This window comes from Podarcis cretensis (assembly GCF_951804945.1).
Source record: "Podarcis cretensis genome assembly, chromosome: 7".
In the NCBI taxonomy this organism is placed as follows: Eukaryota; Metazoa; Chordata; class Lepidosauria; order Squamata; family Lacertidae; genus Podarcis; species Podarcis cretensis.
The window spans coordinates 71,481,576-71,504,419 of record NC_137176.1 but is presented as its reverse complement, the minus strand read 5'-3'; the positions used below and the strand labels follow the sequence as shown (position 1 = coordinate 71,504,419).

Genomic DNA, 22,844 nt, shown 5'->3' with positions numbered 1-22,844 from the left:
TCTTCCGAAATTGCTGATCATCATGCTCACACTTTTCAAACTAATATCACTCATTAATATTATGAATTGTTTTACTGGAAGCACTGGTGTAGATTTCAAATGTCACACACTTTTGAAAATCATTTTCGCGCTTCCAAGGAAAAAGAATAGGTTCACAATCGCCAAAATGCTTTGTTCTCTGTGTGAAATCTTGTGCCACAGTGATAATTAGTAGAATGAATATGATCAAGAACTAGTGGAGAGATTCTCAGACTAGCTCAGGAAAGGGCTGCAGAAGCTTGTGCTTCAGTTCTTTCAAATTATTGAAGACATGAATAATTTTTCAGGCCCTTACATGGGACTCTACATTTTCCTTGAATATGTTTTATAGAATCTGTTGTGAATAGCTGTAGCCAACTGTGCACATTCATGATTTACATGTGGAAATGAAAAATATAATTCTACAAACAGAAAATATTAGATATAAATATCCTGAATACAGGAGGAGATTGTAATTACAGGCAACTCCGATTTTGCATATATTTGATGCATGCACAACTGTGCACCATGTTCAGCACCAGAAGAGGGTGGAACAGGGCCAGGAACAAAACAGGGTGGGGTGGCCTTACACATGCTCCACCAATGCACACAATGACTTGGAACATAACCCCCGCGTAAATGGGGGTTGCCTGTAATTCATGTTGAGAAATAGCTGAATAAAATAATTAAGGATAGTAACAACTTCAGTATATAGTTACCTGGCATTTTCCATTAACAATACTTTATTACAAGCAACAAAGTAAATAAGAACAAACTGAACAAATGTTTACATACTGAAAGTTGTCCAGATAAGAACTGTGGAACATCCCTCAACATGCCTGGACTCATGGGAGAAGTGACTGAAATAGAAGGCCGGTCCATTTTTTGAGATTCAAACGAACTAGAACCTGAAAGTAAAATTTATTTTACTTTATTAAACATATTCTGATTATATAAACATTAAGTAAAGGATCATTTGAACAAAAATACATGAATACACAGTGTGTTGAAAAGATAACAGATAATCTTAAAACTTGATTTAATCTCTAAATATGAACACGATGTGCAAAACAATGGGTATAATTTAGCCAAAGCTAAGCACTTAAAGATCCATTATATTAATGGAAACTTAAACATATGCTTGAATCATTGGGACTGGATCGAAGTCAAATGCTCTGTATCTTGAGGACTGCAGCTCAATTGCTATCACCTATATTAAAAACATTGCAAAACAAGAACTTGTTTCTGAATATTTGGGTTTGGCAGGATAAAGTCTTCTCAAATAAATTGTTTGCTTGTTATATTATTTTTAGAGTAAGTCAAGGAAATAACATTTTGCATCTTGAAAAAAATATTTTTGGTTACAAGCTTTTTTTTCTCCAGTAAGAAGATGCTATAGGGGGTCTTAAAATCATTATGGTTTTTACATCCAACAATAAATTAATGGCTGATACAATTAATTATGGGTTGTATCCAATGTTGTACAAGTGGAAGTCCAATCATGCCTCCAGATGGTCAGGGGGACGAAATGAGCATTGTGGGCTAAATCTTCCGGGGCTGGAGTGGGAGGGAATTCAATCCAAATGGTGTGGAAGAATCTGCCCTGTTTGGGATGATTCCCCCAACCAACACTAAAGTGAAGAAGAAAACAGCATCTCAATCTTACACAGCTGCGCAGATGAATCTGCCAAAACTTAAGGTTTTGAGCTGTCACTCCGACGTTGCTGTTGGCATGCTCTATTCTTGATACCTGGCATATACCAAAACATTAATAAGATCCATAAAGGCCAAATATTCAATCACTTTAAAATATTTGTATGGTGTAGTATTTTCTCTAAAATATAAAAATACTGATTTTAAATATTGAACATAATGAAATGCATTTTATTTAATAAGGCTGCAGCACACAGCATTAACAAAAAAGCAGGAAATTGAAGTTAGGATTGACGTCAATCCTATTTTTACCCACTAGGTTGTTCTTCCCTTTTTAATAAAGAGAAGAGTGAATTTATAAAAGAATGCCAACTCCAGCATTAGATTTCCTGACCCTTGATAGTTTATTATTGAAGAATGATAGAAAACATAGATAAGACACATAGAAGAGCGATACCTATACAGATACAGACAAAGAGGCAAAATTTAGAAGGAACACAAACATCTTTTCAATTTCCAGCTTGCGTCCACTCGAGAAAAATGAAACTTACTGGACTCCAACTGTGCATGTGTACTGTCAGGTATTCTGGGAATATCTCTGCAATTATGAAAAACAAATCATGTTTATACTTTATGGAACTTGAAGATAGAATATTACACTGCAAAATCACAGAAAATATACTGTTGTTTTTTCTATAAATATTTCCATAGGTGTAAATATGCAGTTGTAAAGTGTGATAGAGATAGTTGTATAACATAAAAACTAACAAGAGTATCTTGGAAATTTATTTATTGTCTACCCTTCACAAACAGACCCCATGGTAAATTACAATAATTCAAAATTCAAAACAGTCAAAATGAATTACAGTCACAAGAACAGTGTACAACTGATGAAGTACACTCCAACTTCATATATAAGTAGCAGGTCCCACAAATGTCTACTAATATTTGATAATGGGCAACATGTCAACAAAACGCACTGAAAGTGATCCAAGCAAACCATCTAAGTTAGATATTTTCTAACAATGGCATCCAAATCAGGTCAGAAGTGAGAAGCATTTTTTGTTCCAGTAAACCAAACTACCCCTCACCTCTTCAGCTCTCTCTACAGCCATATGGAATGATACACACACACACACACACACACACACACACACACAATATGCACAAATTCTATTCAGAATTTCTAAGCAGGATATCAAACCATGGTTTCAGTCTGCTTGGGGCTTTCAGAATGCTCCCTGTTGTTGCCACTGCCACCAGACCAGGGGAAGGGGAAGAAGGCAGGATGGTGGCCCAGGCAGATGGCACAAGCAAGCAGACTGGTGGAGCAGGCAGGCATGCACACACGCAGTTTAGGCCAACCTTCCTCCACTCCCACTATTGTAATTGTTGATGTTGCCACCACTGTTGTGGCGATGGGAATGAAGAGGATAAAGACTTTTGTCCTTCCATGTTGTCACTGTGCCCCTACCAGAAAGAAGCCTGGATTTTGCAGTGTGGTGGTAGCTGCAGGGTGGATGGGGTGAGGGGAAGAAAGGCTTTGTTCTACCAATGGTAGAAGGACAGCGGGTTGGGGGAGCTGTGAGGAGATGGAGAAGAGAGGTATGGAGCAAGGTATAAAAGAAAGGGAGGTGGCTGGCAATGGGCTGGTGTGGTGGCAGGAAGTGGATGCTGATAGGCAGTCTCAGCAAGCAACACAAGCTCTAATCTATAGCTTTAGGTTTACAAATGAATCAAATGAGGGACTATTTGCTTTTTATACTTAAACCAAAAGGGGGAATTTGGGTTTGAATTCCAAGAGCTTATTCTTAGGAAAATCATTAAACTCATCTGCGAGTTTAAACTCATGTGGGAATAACTAGTGGGATGAGAAATTGATTTTATTTATTTGTTTAAAATGTATAGTTCATTTTTATACTATTAAACTATCCTCAGAGTGACTAAAAAAATCAAACAGATACTCTAAAACTAATAATACAAAACTAGAACCGCCATTCAGAATAAATACCGACAGAGTTACATGAAGATTAAAAGCCGTCGGTGTTCATTAAAAGTTTGGGTAAACAGGACAGACTTAGCATGGTACCGGAATGATTATGATACAGTCATGTCATCAGACCAGACTTCTCTGGATACCAAATTCCAAAAATGTGAACCATCACAGAGGCTATCTCTCCAAAAACCATCTGCATAGCCTCCAAAGATGGAGAAATATGGCCTTAGAAGATTTTGTTAATCAGAAGTCATGTTTGTGTGGAACATGAAGGGCTTCAATCTCAGTCAAAAGCAGCACTTTACACTCTGCCCAGAAATAAATTGAAAACTAATTCAGATCTTTCAATATTGGCAAGATATGATAAATTCTAGGTAAATAAATCTGGCAGATAACTTTTGAACTAGTTGATATTTCCAAGCACTTCAAGAATAGCCCCCTATAGAACAGACTGTAGTAATCAAGAAAGGTACCAAAGGAAGAAGGAAGAGGCAAGCTGAGATTAAAGAAGCTGATTCATTATGGAACATTCATATGTACAGAAACAAAGCTGTGAAATTCAGTTTGGAGCCTAATTTTGTAACGCCTGTGTATATTCTAAACAATTCATGAAGGGAACCTATACTTACCCAATTGGCCTTGAAACTACAAGTTCCACTTGTGGCTCTGGTTTGGATTCTAGAATGATGTTGTACACTTCTTCAAAGGTGGCTCCTTGTAAAAGCCTTCCATTCCATTCTAACACTTCATCACCTGCAATGGTAGCCATAAGAGTTTGTTTCAGAAGGAAAACTTGCCTGTAGGTTGTGTTCTTGCTGAATTGCTCACGTTTGACTCTTTTTTAATCTAGAAAAGGTTTTTTAAAGTTATGTATCAGCCCTAACATTAACTAATAACACAGAAATATAATTCAACCCAAATATGAATTCCTTCTAAGAGAATATATTATTCTACAGGAAAATGTCTGTGAAGAAACACAGTTTTCCTACTCATGTAAATTAACAGAATAGCCTCGAAATAGAACAGCTGCTCCATTGGTTCTCTTCGTACTGCTCACCTTCTCTTATATTCTACAGAATAACTGAATTGAAGGCATCCATTCCTAGATTTTTCAAAAATGAACACACTAAGATAATAAGCCATCTGCATGTTAAACAGAGATATAACAATCCTGTACCGGTTGGTGAGACCATAAAGTTGGAAGCATAGTTTAAGCAAGCTCCACTTTAGGCTGAGAACTAGAAACAGTATGTATGCTATCTTCAAACAAAGGAAAAACTGTCACTGGGTTCCCCTAACAAAAGAGCGGGAATCCCTGGCATATGACTTGCATGGTCTGTGTATGAGGTACTTTCAATCTGTTTTAGTATTTTAACTTTTGTAATAAAAAAGGGTTGTTAAAGTAGAGTTGTAATTTTTCTTGATTTTATTGGTTTATCTTTTGTAAACCACTGTGATGGGTTTTTTTTAAACAATCAAGCAGTATGTAAATTTTATGAAATTAAATAAATAAATAAATAATATGACATCCCTGGGGGAAAGAAAGCAACAGAATAGAAATTGGTATAAATTAACATAATAAAAAATGTAATAAGCTATGCCACAGAAGCAGAATAACTCAAAGAATGGATAATCTCAGCTCTTCCAAAGGAATATAAGGTTTGATTTTTTAAAAAAATGTTTAAAATACAACCACAACTTTTAACCCTCAAATAAAATATAAGAATTAGAACAGATGAAGAGATTAACAGTGTTCTCAACAGCATAGAAGTAAATTCACTGCATTTAAATCACATAATGCACCAAAAAACAATCATTACTGACACTGCCCAGTTACATAATTCAGCTAAATGTTCCTCTCATACCTGGCCTAAGGTGTCCCACTGTATCAGCTAAACTTCCTTTTTTTACTTTGGTGATAAATGCACATAGCCGACCTGATTCAGTCATTTTTCCTCCTACAACCTGTTTGGAAGAAAGAGGGGAGGGCACAGCAATTATTCATTCACTCAATTTCTATCCCATTCTTCCTCTCAAATGAGCCCTGCAAAGCAAAACACTTTTATCAAAAATTAAAAGCATTTTAAAAATCTGAAAACATATTAAAACAATAAAATATATTCACTGTTAAGAATTTCAAGAAATAACTCCAAGTGCCCCAACTCACAACCCTCTAAGTTCTTCTAGAAGCACACTATGATAAATTGTATAGAATGTCACTAAAGATCAAGGAGAACCAACAGGTTACAGCCCACCTTCTTTCTCCTAATAAAGGTAATCAAAAGGCTGTTTTGGTGCTAAAACTGAGTCTGAAACCAGACCTATTTCCTTCAGGCGCCTGCCCGCAACTGACAGGCTCCTACACTCTTGATAACCCAGGAAAGGCTACACCCTGACTCTTGAAAGACAGTGGGCATAACTGCCTTAAAGAGTAGGAAGGAACTCTTCAGGCCCGATGGAGTGCACCTCACAACTATGGGTAACGGGCAATGGTTGGGCAACGTTAGGCATGGCCTTTTGGAATGGCTGTCAGACCATGAAGGGTCTTTTCAAGTGTAAGTAGTCTTGGCGGCAAGACTGCGATTTTGCGGTCTCGGGTGGCGGTTTCAGGTCTTGGGCGGAATCCTTTAGTCTATCTTCTCTAAATGGAGGGGGCGTGAAGCGGTGGCCTCCACCCCACCCCACCCCACCCCCGTGGCGGCGATCCCAGGGTTCCCTGTTAAAGGGGTTGTTTTGAGGGAAGTCATTGGCCTTATAGAATCATAGAATCATAGAGTTGGAAGAGACCACAAGGGCCATCGAGTCCAACCCCCTGCCAAGCATGCTGATAGGTTGTCAGTGGTCTCCCCTGCGTTGCAGCAAAATGGGGGGGGGGCTCTCTGCTTAAATATACGTTTTCCAGAGTCAGGCCAATCCCCACACATTTTGGATAACTCTGATGTTCCCCAGATCCCCGGCTGGGGACTGGGAGGGATAAACGCCCAATGCCTAAGCTAAGGTCTCCCTACATCTGAATCTTTAATAAAGTTGTGGCGAATTTTAATCCCATAACACGTCATGAGTCATTATTCCACTAGGGAGTCGCCTGTTCACACAAAGAGTGAAGTGTTATATCTATCCCCTCCTACTTGATTTTGCCAGCCATGATGAGTAGGGATCAAGAGGGCACATAGTTAGCCTCGTTGCTGCAAGTGTCCTGTCCATGTTCTCAAGCAGCAACAACTGAATCTGACCCCATAAGCTATAAGAAGATATGGACCTCCAATAGATCTGCACCAATTCGGGCATCAAGTTTGATATAGATCGAAGTGATTTTGCCCTCAAATTGCTTCGCATATCACGCACAGCAAGCTATTGACTGAACTATTGTTAATAATACCAAATACCATAGTCATGCAACCCAATTTCATTGAAATGGGTGTTGCCCAAGATTTTAGTAATGTATGAAAAGGTAATATGTCTGTATAATGTAGGTTTCTTGCATCAGAACTATACCTTTAACACTAGGATTCAACTGATAAATATATTTAAGAGCTCAGTTACCAACCTTCAATCCAAGCATTGCTCCAGAATCTCTAGGCACACTTCCATCTTTTAGTCGCTTGTTTAACAAAATCCGACCAATTAAACGGTCTCCATCTTTGGATGGTTGCCAAGTTACAGGATGCTATAGTAATATAGTTAACAGAGAGGGAAATCAATAGAATTCAGTCTCTGAAAAAGTCTCAGTATCAACCTCATTCCCATTTGCCAATTTTAAGCATTGTGAAATGGCTATGATTACACCACTACTGGCTTTATATTTATATGTAAAGAATTAGAACTGATATCAACCTATTAGGTCATCCAGTTACTCCTTAAACATTTTACATGATTTTATTCCAAATGTGTCTACACCAAAGCTCTACTCTAAAGCAATTTATCAATTAAGACAGATCATTATGGATTAACCATCATGTTATTACTGTTCTAGATGTCACATTCCTTTTGTATCTATTCAAAATATTATATTTAAGCTACATTATGGATTATGGAATAAATCTTAATTAAAGAGATTGAATTAAAATTTAATTCAACTGAGATAGTCCAAAGGTGTTTCATTACATTTCTTTTATTTTATATTTTTGTTATACTATACTTAACAGCCTAAATCTAGGCATCCTTACCTGAAATAATTCCCATCATAATTTTAGCAGAACTTGCTTCCAACTGCAGGTACCTAAGTTCACAGTCTAGTATCAATTTAAGTTTAAGAAATGCACAGTAATTTCATTATTAAATACTTCATTTACCACACACTCTTTACTTTATAGTGTATGGTAACTTAAAATATATATTTTAGCACCTTTGGTTTGTGTAATCATAGCAATTTTTCACAGCTGTGTATCAGTTTCATGCCCTCACACATGCAGAAATCAGCATGCACAAAAATTATCCCTCATTAAATTTAATAACACTAAAAAGCCTCAAATAAAAGGTGAAAACAACAACCAAAAACACAAAGCAGATGGCAAGGACAAATACTACTCCATGATGCACAAAAATGACATGGCAACAAAACAAATGAACAAACATGACATTGAAAGGGAAAAAAGAAAAACAACTTTTCTGTGTAAACTTATGTAATTTTGTCCCCACCCATTTTTTCCAACCTGGGAATTAAACTATTAATTTAATTTCAGCCCCAGGGGCATTTAGCAGTAATCAAACATGCCAATCCAGAGGAGATCTCATTTTTTAAAATCACTTTTCTGGTTTAAGGTGATGATCACCAAATACTATTGTGTGACCATAAAAGTGATGTTTATTTTTAGTGCCTGAATAATGTTTTCGCCTTATGCTTCAAGATGTAGAAACAAGAGAGCAATCCAGTGTTTGTGGTTTTGTTTTTCTTTTCTGCACCTGAAGAAATGTTAGATTAGACCTGCCTTATTATTACTGATCTGGTTTAATGAGTGACAGAGAGCAAACAAAGACCAAATGAGCAGATTAAAATGCAGGCACCACAAAGCCAGTACCTTTTCACTATGGCTATGCTCCTCATTTAGAGTCGTGCTACTACAGGTGTCTACCCCAGAGTCTTTAATCTGAGGCTCAGACCATTCCAAGTCCTCTTCCAAAGAGTGGCCACCAAAATACACCATTTTCTTTTGTCTTTCAGATAAGGTGTTAGAGTCCGACAAAACTGTCTGCTCACTAGTTTTTCTTTTTCCCCTTTGACTGTCCCCTACAGGTGTGGGATAAAAAGGATACAAAAAAGAAAACATGCAGAGATGTAAATAAAACAAAGGAAACATGAAATGGTAAAGGAAACTGAATGGTAAGGCTCCACATGTCTCACCAAAGACATTGGGGATGCCTCACTGCTATGCCAAGACGTATGGTCCCAGTTGTAATCCATGTCTCCTGTGAGGATCAGACAGACAAGATAGTGCAGTAACGGAAAAGTGAAAGAAAGGACAGACAGATATAATAGACTTTGCATTTGTGTATCATCCTGCCTTTAGAGGTTTTGGCTCACTACCGTATTTTCTAGAAAAAAGCAGAAATTCCAAAAGAATGAAGCATATAAAGTGTGGAAGACAGTGAGTGAGAGTGTGCTTGCACATTATCTAGATACATGGCATGTCAATGTGAAAGATTTGGTGTTTCTAACATCACTTTACATTCCAAATTTCACAAACGTGTATGAGAATATTAGAAACATTATGAACGAGGGGGACGACTTAGGGCTGATATCATAGAACATTGTAAGTTTTCCATTTATTTCAAAAGGGCTTACGCCTAGGTGTATGTGCTTAGGGTCAGGATATTTGGCTGTGCTCTTAGATCATTAAATTGGAAATAAGCTCCACTGAAATCGCTGGGATGTAGACAGTAGAATGAAACAGGCTGCTGCCAATATAGGTTCATGACACAATTGGTTAGCACAATGCTTATTTATTTTATTTATATTAGTGACAAACCAATACAGCAATGCAGATGTATTAGGGCGGAACATTGGATTTTCTGCCACATACGCAGCCCCACTAGGAGGTGTGGGGCAGTTTCTTTACCTATTTTGTTGCACCAGCACCAGGCTGGCACAGAATATCAGATTCCTCTCCCGGATAAGATCCAGCCCTACTCTGTCCTCAAAATGTTCTGCCACAATTTTAGCAGGTGAATCAGGGGCCTTTGCTGTGGCCAAGCCCCATCACCTACAGAGCCAGCAGAGGAATATCTCCACCAAACCCTAACACCCAGAAGCAGTGTGGATAGATTAGTATTAGTCTGCCCTTCAGTTGAGATGTATATCAACTTTGTTAACACTGAACTAGAAAATAGCCTTAGAAGAAACTTTTTAAAAGTCGTGTTCAAACTTTTTTCCCCTAACAGCAATAATATAATAATAAATATAAACAACTACAATGAGGGGTTTAGAAATCTGCTTGGTTGAGAATGTGCTGTATAAAATATGGCTTCTAACATCTGACAGATTCACAGAAACTTTAGTTCATCAACAGTTACATTAGAATAAACAGCAAGTTTATAGCTTTCATGGTTGCCAAAGCAAACCTGAAAATAAGTAGATAGCTTTTACAAATTTAATTTATTTAAATTATAATAGTGCCATGGTGGTAGGGCAAGTGGGCTCATGCATGGGACTCTCTTTTCTTTGTACAAGTCTTATTCTACTGTACACCCCACCCCATGTAAGCAAAATTACCTGCTTCAGTTCAGAAGACATATATTTCAAATTTTGGTTAAAAACATCTTTCAGGTGATGCAACAAAAATTAGGCCATAAAATGTGCAATATATCTTTCCAAAAGCCACATTTTAGTTTAGCAGTAGTGGAATTTAGGGATTTTTTTTTAAGTGCAGATATCTAAACCCCTTAACTATAACAATACATCTAAATAATGTAATGCTATGCTACATCCCACTATGCTGCCAAAATGTTTTCAAAATGTTGACATACCTGCCAAAAAATGATAGACTGTTAAGAAAGAGTACAAAATAATCCTAGAATTAAATTTTGTTAATCTGAACATCAGCATTCATATGCTAAGTTATAAAAATTATAAAACTGTTTTTAATCTAAAACAATCTTAAAAAAACTATGTAAATATTATTTTATTAAGACAGTGACATAATTCAATGCATTCTTTCATGTTTCGTTCCTCTTCTCCTTCACCTCTTTGTATGGATGCAACAAGTTCTAAGTAAGGGATGGGGATAAACATGTGGAGGGAGCTGGAACAAAGGGGGGGGGGGAACAGGAAGGAGCAGGAGACATTTTTAGACCTAGCACTTTGACAACAAAAACATCCAATGTTCTTGTATGTGTCAAAGGTCACTTCCCTCTACAAAAGATCCAACATATTTTCTGCAGTGTTCAGCAGAGCTACAACCCTGCATTCTAGGATATTTAGCTGTTCAGGTACATTTGAGACCTGTAATGAAATGTAGCAAGCAGTGCTCCTGTTTGCAATTCCAGTCTGTGTAATACTCCTTTCCACCACCCACCATTCCCACCCACCCCATCACTTAGCCAACACTGCATCTCCATTGCACTGGGCTCTTTTGGATCCCTACCCCTAAATATATTTTCACTTCTATCAACTTCCTGTTTCTCTCAAACCTGCTGATACCTTCCTCTTCTCCATGGGCAGTGCCCTTTCAGCTGCATAAGGATTCACACTTGGGGAATAAGTTTTTAATATGCTTTTAGTATGCTTTTGCTTTTAGTATGTAGGAAAGTACTAAACACTTCACCACTATGCCCTACACTTCTCAGAAATACAGAATGCTACTCTAAAGTGTGATTTCTGGGACATTAAAGCTTCTGAATTTAATTCAGTTCTAAAAATCCTGTGATGGTAGTCAGAGGTAAGAAAAGAGAGATTTTCACTTCCCCGTAAGCTTTATCCTCACCCCTAAACAATTTTCTGCTCTAACTTTAATGCTACAAGGAAAGCTTGAAGACACTGATGATAACTCAACAGTCTTAAATTCTTAATTGTGCACAGGATTGTGGTTTTGTGGACTGAAAGTTGTGCAGAATTCACACGCAGAGGATTTAGAGCAAGGACCTTAAAATTGGCAGTTCAAATATGCAAGAAAGAAAAATGAAGAATAATTTGGCTTCAAAGATACAAGGCAATAAGGGTGAAGTTCTACTAAAGGGGGAAAGACAACTTGAAACCCAGCCAAACAGGCAGGGTATAAATATAAATAATAAAATTCTTAAAGAAAACTGCTTCAAAAAGACATAAGTATCGTGAATAAAATCCTGTATTTGTATACATAGGACTAAACTAGGTGTGACACTAAATGCATCACTTGCAGTTACATTTTCTTTTTAGAAAGCCTGAGAGCCCCCAATTTAATCAGGATCCTGTCACATGAGGAAAGGACCTTAATACTTTCCTCCATTTCCACAATCCTGACAAAAATTGCCCCTCAGAGAACAGTAACTAAAAACCATGCTCTGCAGCCCCAACAAAAATCAGAGCCCCCACACCTTACACACACACCATTGCAGATGATTTTTAGCTAGTACAGAAGACAATCATCTGAAGATTACTGAACACAAATAATTGGTTGAATGGGGAATACCTGACTAGGCAGAAGTACACAGATCTCAGGACTGTAGTTGATTTACAAGCTGAACATGAGTCAGCAAAGTGATACAGCTGCAAAAGCAGGCTAATGTGATTTTAGACTGCATTAAATAGACCCATATTTTCCAAGTACTGTAATAGTTACACTTTATTCAGCACTAGTCAAAACTTCATCTGAAATATTGTATACATTTTCAGTTGTTGCACCTTAACAAGGACATAGACAAATTGGAATGAGTTGAGAGGAAGGCAATGAAGAAAGAAATGGTCAGTAGAAAGAAAAAAACAAATGTTTGTTTGTGGATACAGCTCATGGTTAGTGAGAAAAGAGCTCAACCACAAATATGGGTTTGGACAACATGTTAAACCAAACCTTAGCTTAACTCAGGGTGGTGGACCACCAAAAAAGACCAGGAACAAACAAAGCAGCAGTGAGTTCCTCTTCAGGAACTTGCACGTTCATATGGTCCCAGAAAGCCACAATTTGGTTTACCATGTGAAGTCCATTGATTAAATAAAATTGAAAAAAGAAAACCTAATACTTTCTATAAAACTAGTTATAAATCCCAAATATTTACAAATTTCCTAAAGATATATATATATTTAATTATCCTGCAGGGAAGCCTGAATAATAGTTACTGAAAAATAATACCAGTGTCATTGACACGGATGAGTTAATAGTCTGGTTCGCACACAACTCTAAACCATGGCTTATTAAATTATGCTTTGTTCATCTGAATCCTGTCTAGTAACTTAATTATGGTTTGTTTACTGTCAACAAACCACAATCTGAAGCCATGGTTATAAACAGTTCAGCTGGGTAAAAGCAATGGATTTCAACAGACATCTAAAGCACAGAATAGTAGGCACCTGTCTAATCACTGCAGACACAGAGTTCCATAATGCTAGTGCAACCACAAAGAAGGCCTTGCTGCTGGTAACCACACACTGAATTGTGTGCAAACCAGTCTAATATGGCTGGCTCTTGTTTATTTCATAACATAGACTTTCTAATTTACTAACCTTTTTCCATGAGTCTGACTAGTATGAACAGCATAAGAATTACAGCAGTTATACAAAATATTAGCCCACTCACATAAAGGTATGGTAACTGAATTATTTACTACAGTTGAAAATTAATTCATGTAGCTAACTTTATCATTATCAAAGACATTGTGGTTTCTCTGCTTCTGAAACATTTACTTAAGAAAAAGAAAAGGAATTCCATCTTTTTTCTGTTGTCAGCAAGGGGATGCATTATGCTTTCAATCTGCCCATCATTTAAATGATTTACAAATTAGCAGACAGCAAAATTCCCTCTTCAGGTAGGAGAAGCCGAAGTCAAGCAACTAACATGGATAGCAGTTGGGAAGGCCCCATTTATCCTTTCCTTATCCCCATCCAAACTCCCAAAATGGGAGTGATAAATTATCACTGATAATCCCTCACCTGGAAGAAATGCTAATACCAGCCAGCCATGCTTCTTCACATACTTTCCGTCAGGAGTGGAGGCCCAGAAGCAAACACTATTTATACTGGTCAAAGATCTTCATAAGAAGATGGCAGGCAGCAGAAAAGCAGAAAGACTGCCTGGACTGCCCCAGAGCAATGAACTGTTCTGTTCAGACTGAGAAAGCAGTCAAGAATAAACTTTACTAGATGGCTCCATGTGTAACCTGATTCCTGCAGGCATGGAAGCTCCAGCGCTATTCCCATCTCCTGCATTGATGTACCACATTGATGTACTGTTCATTGTAACTTAAGATCATCAAGATGTTTATTGACTTAAATCATGTTTCCCACTCTCGTCCTTTTCCCAATCACACTTAGTGATTTTTGCAACCAAAACTAGAGGATAATTGATCTTAGAACTTGGCTTGTAGTATGAGGTAACCAGCCAACAAATCAAACAACTTCAAAGTTGATCAATGCAACAAACAATTATATACTTTCTAAAAATCAGTATAAACATTTAATATATATTTTTAAAGCAGATCCAGCTTGAAGCAAAATCTTAAATATAAAGAGTTCAACAATTTCAGATTGGAAATTACAGCAGCCATTTGCTGCAAGGACTTTAATGGGAAGAATATACAATTTATATGGCCAAACATACATACAGTTCTGTGTGATTTTCCTCCATGGCCTCCCTTCCCCCCAATGAAAAGCTGCCTCACTCAGTTGTCGGTCTGAGCAAAGAAAAGCCGCATGGGTAATGGTTTATATCTTAAACCTTTCCTGTTGTTCTTTAATACATGGCGGAATAGATATTGGTATTCAGAATCTTTTCCCCATAGGAGAAAAAGTGGCCTGGGACAATTATTTTGACCTGAAAAAAATGATGAGAGGGGAGAGTTGAGAAGCAGCTTATTGCTTAGCGTTTGTTCTGGGCAAACTGGAAACTAATTTAGGCACCTTTTGGTTACAAAGCACAAGGAGGAAAATGGTATGGAATTCTAGATCTACTCTGACTTTTAGTGGCAACTACTGTGAAGCACGGGCATTTATATTCTGATTTTCCTGTTTTTGATTTCCAAACTAATACAGTAAGTGACATGTAATTCTAAAATTTTGTCTTGCAGACCAGTAGGCAATACAGCTGCAATGGTATGTATTATATGTCTACACAAGAGTAGTAGTTCATCGCACAAAGATACCGTTTTTAGCACATTCGTCCGGTAAAATAGGGACATTCTATTCTAAACCAGTGTCATCACCCCACCCCCTATATACGTGCACTGCTGATGGAATACGGGAAAAGTGAAGGGCTGCCCCAATGGCTATTACCAAGACGAGTATGTAGTAATACAATACAGGCAAATGTCTTGGCTATATGCAGGAGCCTTAGAATATATATGGTAAAACCATGAGGCTTCCATCAGTTTGCCTTGGGCGTCAGAGGATGCACCCACACCAGATGTTTACAAGGCACCACACCAGCAATATAGTCTCTACGGTCAGTGGCTATGACTTCCAAAGGACCCCGTGCGCCTGTGTGATCCAGGTACCTGCTGCCACCATCCATCACTGTAGTTGGATGCGTTGAGCACTACCAGCTGGCAGAGCTGAGGAGAACAGCAGCAGCAATCTGGCACCTTGCCCTCTCCCCACCCCTCAGGTGCCACTGTGTGGGGCCAGGCTGCCTTCTCCTTCTCCCCACTCCCTTTCCCCACTTGCAGAATTTGGGACTCTGCATGACACAGTGATAAACTGTGATGGCTTGAGGGGTTCTGTGGCTGTCTCAGCATTTTCAGGGCAGTTGGACACTATGTAATCACAATCCCGGCTACAAATGACACACTAAGACAACGCTTCTCTTTGAGAGCTCACTGTGATATGCAAACTAGACTAATGTGTCACAAACTAGGTTGGGCTGAACAAGTCCAAAGAGAGGAAGTATTAATTGTGATGGAAAGTGCTGGAGGGTATTCAGTACTACAGGGTTCATTACAATTGTCTGTTGTTTAACATACCCACCAACTTAAGTCTAGAAAGCCACTAAAATAACCTTCAAATTTTCAAAAACCTTCAGATTTTTCAAAAAAGTGTCTGATTTCATAATTAATGTTCTACCAGTGGCAGCAATTATATTAATGTGTTCTAAGCTAGCAGGAGGGGACGCAGGTGGCGCTGTGGGTTAAAGCCTCAACGCCTAGGACTTGCCGATTGAAAGGTTGGTGGTTCGAATCCCTGCGGCGGGGTGCGCTCCCGCTGCTCGGTCCCAGCGCCTGCCAACCTAGCAGTTCGAAAGCACCTCCGGGTGCAAGTAGATAAATAGGGACCGCTTATCAGCGGGAAGGTAAACGGCGTTTCCGTGTGCGGCTCTGGCTCGCCAGATGCAGCTTTGTCACGCTGGCCACGTGACCCGGAAGTGTCTCCGGACAGCGCTGGCCCCTGGCCTCTTAAGTGAGATGGGCGCACAACCCCAGAGTCTGTCAAGACTGGCCCGTACGGGCAGGGGTACCTTTACCTTACCTTTACCTTTTAAGCTAGCAGGAGCCATAGGAAGCATTATACGACTAACAGCACGTTGTTAAACAAAATGCCCATTATCCATCAGTTTAATTTCCTCCATGTAGCAACTCTTATGCTCTATTTTCTTCTCCTGTGGTTTCAAAATTAGTCACATTAAATATTGACAAGAATTCTATCATAAAAAATTAAAGTCCATCAACTGCAATAACAATATTAAGCATCTAGCTAGGAATTCATTTATTTATAAATTACTTTAAATATTTGTATCTACCGGTAATCTATCAATACACAGGACTGGAAACCTTGTATTAATGAGCCTCTACGATTAGAAAAAAAACTATTAAATTATTCCCAAGGTTTCCCAAGGTTAATCAAGAAAAATGGTTACGGACCTATGCACAATGCAGCCATGTGGTGTGCGAGCAAGCAATAAATAAGTACACACACAACTTTAGGTTGCATAAAATTAGGCCATGCATTGGGCATGCATCCATGTGATCAACCAGCTTGTCTGCTGGTTGATGAGTTGTCTCTCATTAGCTGGAGTTCACAACTGCTGAGGTTCCCAATGGTGTGAACCACTTATGGAGTACCTCCCCTGGCTGCTGGTAGTGGGCAACATAGATAATCAGTCCCTGAGTTAGGCTTACAACCAAAAATCACCATCCTCCAAAATCTCTGCCCCCTCATCTAAGGATCCATCCTGATGCTTATTCTGCTGAAGGAAAGTTGTGACAAAAGGAAATGCCAAAATTATAGTAATTAGCGTTATAAGGTGGGTGAGAAGCTCACCTGAAGACTGTGGTGGAGGTGTCGGCAAGCTGGCCCCTTATATGCTCCTGTTGTAGAACTGACTTCCAAAGTCATCTTCTGTCAGGTCTACTCCAGAAGCCCCATCCCCTGGGAGCCTAGCTGATTGACTCCCAGATCCATGGCTTGGCTTAGCATTATGCCCATAACTCAGCTCCTGATTTGTCTTGATCCTGACAAACCACAAGCTGTAAGCTTGCCATGATTTGGTTTGGTTTAGTGTTGTGCATGAACAGGACCATTAATTTCAACAGTTAATGTTCCTACTCCTACAGTAGGAAACTTAGGAACTGGCTTTCATATCAGTCTAGCCAAATCTGAGGGGCAAAGATGGATCCAGAGAAATCTGTACCACTGTCAGTACACATTTATAAACCTAGATGCCTAAATATTTAATGTGGTGCGCTGTCACTGGGGAAAATAATAAAATGATGGTGGCCTATTATCATAAAGTAGTCAGAAAATGTATGAACTCCGAGATTAAGTCTGGGGTCAGAAATATACAAGTTAAGAGTAGAACATGGACACTCAAGGTAGCTATAAATTATAAACTCTCTCTCTGGAAAACAGGAACTACCATTCTAGCATTTAACATGTTTCTGTATTACATGTGAATCAATGCAAGGCATGGTTAGCACATAAAAATTGGAGCTTTGGTCCTGAAATGGGTTTGCAAACCATGATTATGAGGGAACCTAGTTTGTATTAGATGTATGGAAGTGAGAGCTGGACCATAAAGAAGGCTGATCACCGAAGAATTGATGCTTTTGAATTATGGTGCTGGAGGAGACTCTTGAGAGTCCGTCCCATGGACTGCAAGAAGATCAAACCTATCCATTCTTAAGGAAATCAACCCTGAGTGCTCACTGGAAGGACAGATCCTGAAGCTGAGACTCCAATACTTTGGCCACCTCATGAGAAGAAGAGAAGAGAAAGACCCTGATGTTGGGAAAGATGGAGGGCACAAGGAGAAGGGGGCGACAGAGGACGAGATGGTTGGATAGTGTTCGTGAAGCTACCAGCATGAGTTTGACCAAACTGCAGGAGGCAGTGGAAGACAGGAGTGCCTGGCATGCTCTGGTCCATGGGGTCATGAAGAGTCGGACACGACTAAACGACTAAACAACAACAAAGTTTGTATAATAATAATAATAGTAATAATAATAATAATAATAATAATAATAATAATAATAATAATAATTTATTATTTATACCCTGCCCATCTGGCTGGGCTTCCCCAGCCACTCTGGGCGGCTTCCAAGAAATATCAAATACTGTAATAACCTCAAATATTAAAAGCCTCCCTAAACAGGGCTGCCTTCAGATGTCTTCTAAAAGTCTGGTAGTTGTTGTTCTCTTTGACATCTGGTGGGAGGGCGTTCCACAGGGAGGGCGCCACTACCGAGAAGGCTCTCTGCCTGGTTCCCTGTAACTTGGCTTCTCGCAGTGAGGGAACCGCAAGAAGGCCCTCGGTGCTGGACCTCAGTGTCCGGGTAGAACGATGGGGGTGGAGACGCTCCTTCAGATATACTGGACCGAGGCCGTTTAGGGCTTTAAAGGCCAGCACCAACACTTTGAATTGTGCTCGGAAACGTACTGGGAGCCAATGTAGGTCTTTCAAGACCGGTGTTATATGGTCTCGGTGGCCACTCCCAGTCACCAGTCTAGCTGCCACATTCTGGATTAGTTGTAGTTTCCGGGTCACCTTCAAAGGTAGCCCCACGTAGAGCGCATTGCAGTAGTCCAAGTGGGAGATAACCAGAGCATGCACCACTCTTGTGAGGCAGTCCGCAGGCAGATAGGGTCTCAGCCTACGTACCAGGTGGAGCTGGTAAACAGCTGCCCTGGACACAGATTTGACCTGTGCCTCCATGGACAGCTGTGAGTCCAAAATGACTCCCAGGCTGCGCACCTGGTCCTTCAGGGGCACAGTTACCCCATTCAGGACCAGGGAATCCTCCACACCTGCCCGCCTCCTGTCCCCCAAAAACAGTACTTCTGTCTTGCCAGGATTCAACCTCAATCTGTTAGCCGCCATCTATCCTCCAACCGCCTCCAGACACTCACACAGGACCTTCACTGCCTTCACTGGTTCTGATTTAAAAGAGAGGTAGAGCTGGGTATCATCCGCATACTGATGAACACCCAGCCCAAACCCCCTGATGATCTCTCCCAGCGGCTGCATGTAGATGTTAAAAAGCATGGGGGAGAGGACAGAACCCTGAGGCACCCCACAAGTGAGAGCCCAGGGGTCTGAGCACTCATCCCCCACCACCACTTTCTGAACACGGCCCAGGAGGAAGGAGCGGAACCACTGTATGACAGTGCCCCCAGCTCCCAGCCCCTCAAGACGGTCCAGAAGGATGTTATGGTCGATGGTATCAAACGCCACTGAGAGATCCAGCAGAAATAGGAAACAGCTCTCACCTTTGTCCCTAGCCCGCCGGAGATCATCAACCAGTGCGACCAAGGCAGTTTCAGTCCCGTGATGAGGCCTGAATCCCGACTGAAAGGGATCCAAATGGTCCGCTTCTTCCAGGCGTGCCTGGAGTTGTTCAGCAACCACTCACTCAATCACCCTGCCCAAGAATGGAAGATTTGAGACTGGGCGATAGTTGGCCATCGTGGCCGCATCTAAAGATGTTTTTTTAAGAAGCGGTTTAATAACCGCCTCTTTCAGCAGGTCTGGGAGGGCTCCCTCACAGAGGGAAGCATTCACCACCCCACGAAGCCCATCACCCAGCCCTTCCCGGCTAGCTTTTATAAGCCAGGATGGGCAAGGATCAAAGAGACAGGTGGTTGGTTTCACTCGTCCAAGCAGCCTGTCCACATCCTCGGAGGTGACAGATTGGAATTGATCCCACTCAACTTGACTAGACAGAACTCTAGCACTCTCCCACCCCGGCCCTGCTCCTACGGTGGAGTCTACCTCTTTCCGAATCTGAGCGACTTTATCTGCAAAAAAAACTTTGCAAAATCATTGCAGGAGATCATGTGGCCCATACTGGGCCCTGATGGAGCAGGTGGTTCCGCTAAATTGCGAACCACATGAAAAAGTCTCCTGCTGCTGTTTTCTGCAGATACAATAGAGGCGGTGAAGAAAGTCTTCTTCGCCGTCGCTACCGCCACTTTGTAGGCTCGACATTGAGCTCTAACCCGTGTCTGGTCAGCTTCAGAATGAGTTTTCCGCCACCGGCGCTCTAGCCGTCTCAACGATTGTTTCATTGCCCTCAGATCCGTGGAAAACCACGGGGCTGTCCGGGCTCCATGCAATTGGAGAGGGCGCTTCGGAGCCAAACAGTCAATAGCCCTGGTTAACTCCACATTCCAGCGGGCCACCAGGGAATCAGTATTAACCATTGTTAACATGAGTGCGCATAGAAAGGCAAGTGGAGATCACCCTGGATATGGAAAGGAGGGAGTACTGTACTTATACCTAAGGCTCCCTACCAGGTTTGCAGATAGATTGCAGTTCATTTCATTCTGGCCCACAGTCTACATGCAAAAACGATTTCATACTCTCCCACTATCCACAATGCTTGGGTGTTCACAGTATAAGTTTTTAGCAATACAGGTAGATAGTTTGAAAGAGAAAACATTTTAGGCAGTAAAACAAAGGTGCAGTATTATTCCACGAACATCTGAGGGGAAGGAACTAATTCAGATACAGGGCATCTACTTCTACAGCTTGATCTGCATTTAATTAGATAATAAACTGCACTGAGTTGAGGGTATATTTGAATAGCTTCATTGTTTTCATTGGGCTGAATATTATTTCCACTATATAGTGTTTAATACTGAACAGATTTCATTCAGTTCTCTCACTTTGGAGAGTAACCTGTTATTCTGTAAGAATATGTGAAACATTCAAAAATTAAGACAATGGCAGAACACCATTGTTTTGCAGAAACAAACAATCCACAGAGATGATGGGAGAGAAGAATTAAGCCCAGTTTAGTAACATCTGCTTTATCCAGATAATTAAACACACTCATAAAACCTGTTGATTGAGCATACTCCATAGTGGTCAGCACTTTAAAACCAAATTAAACAGTACTGCAACCTCTTAAATTTGTTCAGGCCAGGTTAGTGATTTTTTTTTTTTTATCTGAGTTTCCAAATAACAATAACAGTTTTACAAAGAATGGAGAGTTTGTCTTTGGGCGTGGTGCTTCTCTTTTCAAGAAAATTATTGCCTAAAGCAAAATTATTTCATTTCCATTTTGCCTCCACATTAACTTTATCAATATGAAACTGCAATATAAAACCATATGAAATAAAATGTAAAGATTCAGCATGTCACTTCAGAAAATTAAGCTTGTTAAAATTAAGCTCACAATCTGCTTGTAACTTTCCCTGAACAAGCCTAATTGAAAATAGGAACTACAATACTGCCGACACTGTTCTTGAGCAACTTCTATTTCTTTCATCATGATTTACATAAGATGTACTCCCATAGTAAATTAGACCATATATTGTCTTACTATATTAAAGAAACCCCCCCCACACACACACACATATTTTCTATTTCAAATGTCAGCTAGTATCGCGCTTAAATGAGTGGGACTAAGCTGAAAGTGACGTATCATTCATATGCTCATTTAAATAACGATTAATCCACCCAATAATTGAAAAATGTATGTGCATAAAAGAATCTCCTATTATTTTCTGCCAGTTGTCCTGTCCCTTTCAATAAGAAAATGGTTAAATTCTAAATATAAAAAATATCATCAATCTATTACTTCAAAACATCCCCATAAAGTTAGGCAATAAAGATATTCCAACCTGGATGGCATTTAGACCCAAATCTGCATTATTTCTTCCTTCTTCCTTTTAAAGATTATATTCTCAGACATCCTTGCCTCCAGTTTCCATAAATAACTGTGTAATAACAGTTAATATTCTTCCTTGCTCTGTATTCTGCAGTAACACACTGTACTAGATCCTGTTCTGATTTCACATTCTTCATATAAAACAGAGTTTTTTCCCAAGGTTAATCAGGGGGTGGAACTAAGGATTAGATGCTTCATTCACTGATCCATGCCATCCATTTTGCTTCATTAATTCTAGAAGCTAGTGCTTCTAATTCCACCTCCAGTGATGTTGCCGAAAGTTGAAATTTATGCTAAGTTGAAATTTGCTCAAACATACAACTTATGGAAAGTTCATCTTCCTTTTTAGGTCAAAATTTAAATACTGCTTTTTCTCAGTCTGTGTTACCTTTAATAAAGTGCTACTTGAAAATGGCAGTAAACTTCCTTGCTTCACTGACATTTTAAATTCCTATGCCTAAGCCAAGCTTACAGCCACTCCACAAGTTCAAGTGCTCTGATTCAGCAAGCTCCTATTCTTTCATCCTCAAACCTCTATTTTCAGGACAGAACTACTAATACTGACCTCCTTCACTAGAGGGTTGTTGTAAGGATAACTTTGTGAACTATTTTGAACACTTTAACACACTGTGCAACTGCTAAGTACTGTTGTTACACCCTACAATTGCTAGTCACACAGGGTTGTGTTGATTCCCCCCATGTCAAAGACCAAATTGGGAAAGTTGTAAAGCCAACACTCATGGCAAGTCCAAAGGTGAGAATGCCCTGAGATTGTGGCAACAAGTCCCACCCCCCACCATGTAACTTTCTGTCTCTCTTATCTCTTACACACTTCTTGTTTAGCACTAATGATATGAGCATGGCGCTTGCAGGAAGCCGGCTGACCATGTGCCCTCCTGATCCTCGCCCAGTGATTAAGACCTCATTACAGAAGTAGGAGAGGTCCACTGCA

At 39.8% G+C, this 22,844-nt stretch overlaps 1 protein-coding gene across 34 annotated transcripts in view; it reads right to left on the bottom strand.

Annotated features, from left to right (window-relative positions):
- Nucleotides 1-22,844, bottom strand: part of RIMS2 (regulating synaptic membrane exocytosis 2) — a gene marked incomplete at its 5' end in the record, with an annotated part of 372,013 nt that overhangs the window by 176,213 nt on the left and 172,956 nt on the right. For 19 of the 34 annotated variants that reach the window (XM_079984122.1, XM_079984094.1, XM_079984101.1 and 16 more), the window contains 6 exons: nt 814-926; nt 2,223-2,269; nt 4,297-4,420; nt 5,533-5,632; nt 7,215-7,334; nt 9,009-9,073. In XM_079984122.1, coding sequence (XP_079840248.1) covers nt 814-926; nt 2,223-2,269; nt 4,297-4,420; nt 5,533-5,632; nt 7,215-7,334; nt 9,009-9,073 — 569 coding nt within the window. Of the gene's footprint in view, nt 1-813; nt 927-2,222; nt 2,270-4,296; nt 4,421-5,532; nt 5,633-7,214; nt 7,335-8,685; nt 8,895-9,008; nt 9,074-22,844 lie in introns of all 34 variants that reach the window. The other 15 variants (XM_079984093.1, XM_079984113.1, XM_079984104.1 and 12 more) reach the window with 2 other exon arrangements.